Source organism: Kryptolebias marmoratus, linkage group LG12, assembly GCF_001649575.2.
Source record: "Kryptolebias marmoratus isolate JLee-2015 linkage group LG12, ASM164957v2, whole genome shotgun sequence".
NCBI lineage: Eukaryota > Metazoa > Chordata > Actinopteri > Cyprinodontiformes > Rivulidae > Kryptolebias > Kryptolebias marmoratus.
Genome location: NC_051441.1, coordinates 370,313 through 377,004, shown reverse-complemented (window position 1 = coordinate 377,004; position 6,692 = coordinate 370,313). Strand labels below are relative to the sequence as shown.

At 43.6% G+C, this 6,692-nt stretch overlaps 1 protein-coding gene, 1 long non-coding RNA gene and 1 other non-coding gene across 4 annotated transcripts in view; 1 reads left to right on the top strand and 2 right to left on the bottom strand.

The window, feature by feature from the left end:
• The window catches only part of LOC108229693 (polycomb protein suz12-like), a 12,075-nt gene extending 10,951 nt beyond the window's left edge, over positions 1-1,124 (bottom strand). Inside the window, exon 1 of one of the 2 annotated variants that reach the window (XM_037978825.1) lies at positions 396-1,124. In XM_037978825.1, the coding sequence (XP_037834753.1) occupies positions 396-564 (169 nt within the window). In that variant the 5' untranslated portion in view covers positions 565-1,124. The remainder of the gene's footprint in view (positions 1-395) is intronic. The other variant, XM_037978826.1, reaches the window with a different exon arrangement.
• An 844-nt stretch (positions 1,125-1,968) lies between these two features.
• Positions 1,969-4,165, bottom strand: LOC112450026. The gene is made up of 3 exons (XR_003038591.2): positions 3,973-4,165; positions 3,618-3,784; positions 1,969-3,214 (listed from the first exon to the last, which is right to left on the bottom strand). It is a non-coding gene; the product is annotated as an uncharacterized LOC112450026 (long non-coding RNA).
• On the top strand, positions 4,086-4,157 carry trnat-cgu. The gene has a single exon. It is a non-coding gene; the product is annotated as a tRNA-Thr (tRNA).
• Positions 4,166-6,692: the final 2,527 nt, after the last annotated feature.

Sequence of the window (6,692 nt, the reverse complement as noted above, 5' to 3'; positions counted from 1 at the left end):
CAGTAACACCCCCTGTAACACCACCTGCAGTAACACCCCCTGTAACACCACCTGCAGTAACACCACCTGTAGTAACACCCCCTGTAACACCACCTGCAGTAACACCTACAGTAACACCTGCAGTAACACCACCTGTAACACCACCTACAGTAACACCACCTGCAGTAACACCACCTGCAGTAACACCACCTGCAGTAACACCACCTGTAACAGCTGTAACACCACCTACAGTAACACCACCTGCAGTAACACCACCTCTGCAGTAACAGCTAACAGGTGTGGAGCTGAAGGTGACAGTCTCAGCTGGAACAGGGCCTCTCTTCAGTCACGTGCCGTCCTCCTGTAATCCTGAAACAAAGACATTATTTTGTTGTCTTTCATCAGCAGAGACTCACTCTCAAAGGCCTGCAGGAAGAGCTCGTGGTCGGCCTGAAGCAGCTGCATGCTGGGCTTCCTGGCTGCAGCAGCGGAGGGCTGCTGTTGGTACAACCCGTTGGCTTTAGCTCCAGAACCGAAGCCCACATGGTGCCCTCCACCCGAGGAGCTGTGCTTCTGGGGAGCCATTGGCAAAACGACTAGAATCGAGCGAGGGGAAGCTGCCACACCACCTAACGTGAGGTGGTGTGGGTTCAAAAAGAGGAAAGAAATTCAGCTCCTTTCTTTTGTCAAAACAAAAGAGCAGCGTTGCTGGAAAACAAACCCGCAGTCCTCATGTTCAAGACGTTCCAGTTAAGTTTGAATATGTTAGACTTCACGTCGGAGAAGCGCTAGTCTTGAAGCTTTCCTTTGAAACCGGCTTAACTGTTCGAGGCTGTAGGAAAAAAGGCTTGAAATGCGCGAAACAAGAGAAGAGCCTCCGGCGAGCTGAGGCGGAAACCCCGGGCTAACCGGTTAGCATCATGCTACACCCTGAGCGCACCAACAATGGCCCGAACAGAAAACACTGCTGCACGGGAAACCATTAAAGGTAAAAAAAAAAACAAAAAAAAAAACACTCCCTGACTATAGCTACCATACATTTACCTATTCAAATCTACATTCTTTATGCCGACTGCCTGTTAGCAATTTGGGGTTACAGTGGAGGGAAGTAGCGCATAATAACATATACCCTGTCCGGTTGGGATTTTCTCAATAAATTATAACTAAAAGTATAAAGTCGTTAAACGCACATTTAACATCATTTGTGGGTGATTAATATTCCAGGTTAATGATTTAATTACACTTCAATTGAAGCACATACCACAGCAGAAGCATGCGATCTAAATTGTAACGCTTGGGAGATTATTTGCTTTTATTTTGAAGGTGAAACTTGACAAAGTTCCGCCCTCTTTCGCTTAATTTGAAAACGGACGTTGCAGCGGAGCAATGATTTGTGTTTAGAGATCCCGCCTTCTAGTGTCTTTAACCAATCAGCGCATTCGCTGCTGAAACTCTGCGATCTGATTGGGCGCAGATTCGACTCATGTTTGCCGCCTGGCCCTGAGAGACTAGTTTAATCTTTTTAATAATTTCATTATTCTCTGCTTTTTTATTTTGATCACTCGTGTGATGTCTGTGTTTTTATTTATACAACTTCTCCATTTTAAACGTGTAAAAAAAAGTTCTTTGTTCATTTTTTGTTACAAATTTCCTGCTGCAGCTGCTCTATTTTTAGAAGCTAATTTTCATTTTATTATTAAGAAAATAACATGCAAAAAGATTTTTATTTCTTTGGATTGTGTTGTAAGTCTAAATGCTTATTAACAAATACAGTGAAGCCAATGAGATGACTTGGGTTCATATTGTATTAAAATAAAAGATAAAGTAAATTAATTTTTGTTTTCCTTCTCTTCCAAATTAAAGCTGAACACCAACAACTTCATCAAACCAAAGAATAAAGCAGAACCTATTCTTCTCGTGTGAAAACAAACAAAATATCTTAATTTGAATAAAATTAAACTCAAGTCAGCAGAAAAACAGTTTGGACTGAAGTTAAATTTATTAGTCAAACATCTTTCCTTCAACAGTATCTGATGTTTGTCTGGTTCAACCACACACACTGATACACACTGATACACACTGATACACACGGAGGACACGGCTCGTGAAGGTGACAAACCTTAACTTAAATAAACCAACTAAACACAAGGCACAGACAGGAAACACACCCAACACCTCCCACCCCCACACTTATTATACAAACATTAGAAAACTCAACATTTAGTTAAGCTTTTAATCCCACAAAAATAAATAAATAGACCAACTTTAGTTCCCAGTGTTTTAGGCGTCTTAGTTTTGGTTTTAACATGGAGAATTATGACTCACAGCTGATTAAAACAGCAGTAATCCTGTTAAATCTCATTCATCCATATTTTAAAAGTGCAACCGGATCGTTTCCAGACTGAGAGACGATACGGGAAAGAAAGTATGAAGACATGAAGCCAACGTTCCCTTAAAACCTGTTAAAGATGACAGAATTTCACCAGATTTATCTTTGATAAAGACTAAAGACACAAATAAGAAATGAGCCTCGACAACAATTCACTTTTTGTTAAAGATAGGTTTTAGAAAAAATATTCTGATATCAAAGTGAAATGAAGTCTTTGGACAAAGAGTTCAAACTCTGACCGATAGAAGAGATGTAAGTGAGCAGATGAAGCTGATTTTTCAGATAAATCTCTCTTAATCTTTTAAATCTAAAGTAAAGACAGTCTGTCCTCACTGAAAGGGAAGATGTCAAATAAACACCAACATTTCTAAACTCTGTAAAACAGGTAAAGTGCACAACTGACTCCTGACCCGGATCAAACCTGTTCATGGATCTCATGTTCTCACTGAGGTCTGAAGAGTCCAGCAGCGGTTCTGACCCAGATCAAACCTCTGGACCTCATGTTCTCACTGAGGGCTGAAGAGTCCAGCAGCGGTTCTGACCCGGGTTGCTGCTCCAACCATCAGTCAGACGTTGAGGTTTCAGTGTTTTCTCAGCAGTATGTAGGTCATGAGCAGGATGAGGCCTGCCGACAGGACGCCGATGACACACTGGTGGATGGAGAGGACGTGCTCCAGGGCGTGGATCCTCTCCTCCATGGCGCTGGTGTGGAAGTAGTCATAGATGCCGGCCCCGATGCTCCACAGCGCCCACACAGCGTCCAGCACCAGAGGCATGGTCACAAACCTTCAGACCTTTAAATGGCCCTGAATCATCCTGCACTTATACCTCCTTATTCTAAGATATCTGAAGGTTCAGAGGAGATGATGCAAATTTAAAAATACTTTTAAACATTAAGTTGACTTTATTGGTGTTTCATTTGATACCTGGAAGTAAATACCAGTTGTGTGTCATTCATCATATCACTGTTTATTTAACTCAAACATCCTTTAATTGAATCAATCTGTTCAGATTAAACTAATCACGAAACAGCAACAGAACTCTGCTTTTAAGGATCAGAATCTCACAACGAAGATGTGAGATTCTGAGGTTTCAGCTGATATAAACCTCAGAAACATTTAAACCTCAGTAAAGCTTCAGCTTTTAGTCACATTAGCTACATGCTAAAGCTAACCAGCAATAAAACGCACATAACTGAATAAAATCAGGCGTTTAAATGTCATTATTCACAGCAGAAAATACTCATTACCTTTATATGGAGCCGACAGTTCCAACATCCCATTTATTTACCATATCTTTGTGTTTTTTTTACCGAAGCTGCTGAAATAATCACTTCCGGGTGGCTTGACGTCATCACCTTCTCACGAAGAACTTCTAAATCTTTTTAGGATTCTCTCAGATTTAACTCAGATTTAACTGATAAAATAGGACATAGAACATGTTATAATGTGTCTTTATATATGTAAGTGTAAACAAGGTGCTTTTTGAATTAAACAGAAGTGTGTATCAGCCTAAAAGACGCTGTTTAACACATGAACCCGTTTCTAAAGTTTGTATTTTTCTTATTTTCTCTTTTTCCGGCTGAAGGTTTTGATTAAACTTACCTTAAAAAGGCGGAAAAAGTGAACTCAGACACGTCAGATTAAAACAAGTCCAGGCAGATCTGAAGTCTGAGTTCCTGGTTAAATCCGGATAAAACGTCACGGCGCTACTGTCAGGCGCGGTGGCCAAGTGGTAAGGCGTCGGTCTCGTAAACCGAAGATCGCGGGTTCGAACCCCGTCCGTGCCTGTCTCCCCCGAACACGATAAGCATCTTTTTGGGGAATTTAAGGGTGAGGATGAAGAACAAACCCGGAGATGAACCCGCAGTGAGTAAAAACAACAATCTGATAAAATGATCCTGTTTTCTCCTCCTGGCTGTGAGAAAAAACAAACTCTGATTATAAGAAGTTTGTTTCAAACCGATCAGTTTTTAAGGTTCGTTTTAAACTCAAAACTAAATAAAATGAGACGTTTTTTAAACAAACAGTAAAACCTTTTAATGTCTCTGACTGCAGAAAGGTTTTCTGAAGGTCCACCAGGGGGAGCCAAAGATCCACACACTTCTCTGAGATCTGGATCTGATCCGGGACCAGAGAGGGACCTGATCAGAACCAAGACCAGAGAGACCTGATCAGAACGAGGAACAGACCTGATTTGATCCGGATCGACACACACCTAGTGGACGCATATAACATGTCCAGGTAGTCTACCGTGGACAGTGGGAGGACAGCTGAAGGCCAGTCAGTCCAGATTCAGTCCAGAGTCGGTCTGGACAGAGTCTGGACTGAATTTGGACTGAGTCTGGACTGAGTCAGGACTGAGTCTGGACTGAGTCAGGACTGAATCTGGACTGAGTCTGGACTGAATCTGGACTGAGTCTGGACTGACAGGTCTGGGTTTGGTTCTACAGGGACACAATAGTCCTTAAAAGTAGCCCCAGTACCCCTGCAGACTGCCTCGGGGAACACGGTTGTAAGCACACGTAGAACATAGAACCAGACTCTGAGGATGAAGTTACAGATGTTTGTCTCTGGAGACAAGAGGACGAAGTTCTAATGAGACAAAGGAACATGAAGAACATCTTTTAAAGGTCAGTAATGCAGAGAGGAGGGGAGCTGCTTTGATTTAAAACCCAGCATTCAGAGGGATTCCTGGAGGTCCTGAAGGTGCTGGAGATCCTGGTCCTGGAGTCCTGGAGGTCCTGGAGGTCCTGGAGCCCACCTGAGGCACACAGAGGCTTCAGGCTGGAAAGCTGGCTCAGTTTATGTGAGGAGAAGCTTGAAACATCTGCCTCCTGAACAGATTAAAGCCTCTGGAAGTCATCCCGGGGACAGCGGGGGCGTCTCCGAGCATGAGAGGACAAGCAGACTCTGTGGGATCATTAACGCTGCCCTGATCTGAGGTCTGTTCCACCTGGTGACAGCGGCGCCCCCATCTGGGATCTCATTATTTCTGCTCTGAAGAAACAAACATGTTGTTTTAATAATGAGCCAACCGCAGCTAATGATCTGCTGTCAGACCTCCTCCAGGAGCAGGCCTAACGGACCAGAACACAGCCTCTCTGACCCAAACGGACCAGAACACAGCCTCTCCGACCCAAACGGACCCGTCCAACCTTCTCTGAGTTGAACCACTGAAGAAGAAACTGAAGCATCCTGATGATTCTCGTCAGTTTTCAGTCTTTGTCCTGATTTAAGGACAGAAACATTTCGCTGAGTTTCATCTTCAGCACGAACAGGTTCTACATTTATTTTAACTCCTGGTTTTATTTAATTTGTTGTAGATGCAGAAAAAGAAAAGCTTTTTCTTCTAATTATGGCAACAAGAGAAACTCATTTTATTTCTATAAAACATTTAATTACATGACAAAAGCTAATTTTATGTTTGTTTAAACTATAGGATCCTTACCTTTATAGTAATAAATAACTAATTATTAATGCTGAGGACTCAAAGAAATGTTTCCAGTTTGAGTTAAAATAATATAAATTTAAATGTTTACTAAAATAACATTATCATTATGGTTTTTTATTTGCAATAGAAAAACAAAAAAACTGCATGAAAGCCTAAATTCCTACGGTCATTGAATGCATCATGGCCTCAGAGAAGCGCACCGCCGCTCTGCGCTCTGATTGGTTGTAGGACGCGGTGGGCGTGGCCTCCGGGGGACAATAGAGAGCGGCTGCAGAGAGGCTGATCCCCGGTCAGACTGTAGGACACCGGTCCGAGGAGAACCAGAACCAGGACCAGGACCAGAACCAGGACCAGGACCGGAACCAGGACCAGGACCAGGACCGGGAGCGGAGGTCGCTCGGACGGGCTGACAGCTGCAGGTTCGGATCTGTTGGTTCTTCTTCTCTCAGATAAATCAGCTCCGGTTCTGTTGGGTTTATTGTCCTGCAGCTCAGGTTCGGTTCTGGGCTCCGTTAAAGCATCACATTTTTACGTGCACGTGCTTCTCTCATCTGTCTGCTAAATTCGAGATGTGAATGAACCAGAACCAGAACCAGAGAGGTTCTGCAGGTCCGGACCCGGTCCGGATCTTCACGTCCTGCAGGATCAGGATCATCCTGCCTGCTTTGTGTCTGAACCCAGAACCCAGGTTCTGCTCCCGGCTCAGAGAGGTCCAAACGGCCCGGTTCGACTCACAGCTGTTGTTCCGGAGGGGAAGATGCAAACAGACAAACAAACAAACATGCAGACAGACAGACAGACAGGCAGGCAGGCAGGCAGACAGGCAGACAGGCAGACAGGCAGACAGACAGGCAGACAGGCAGACAGGCAG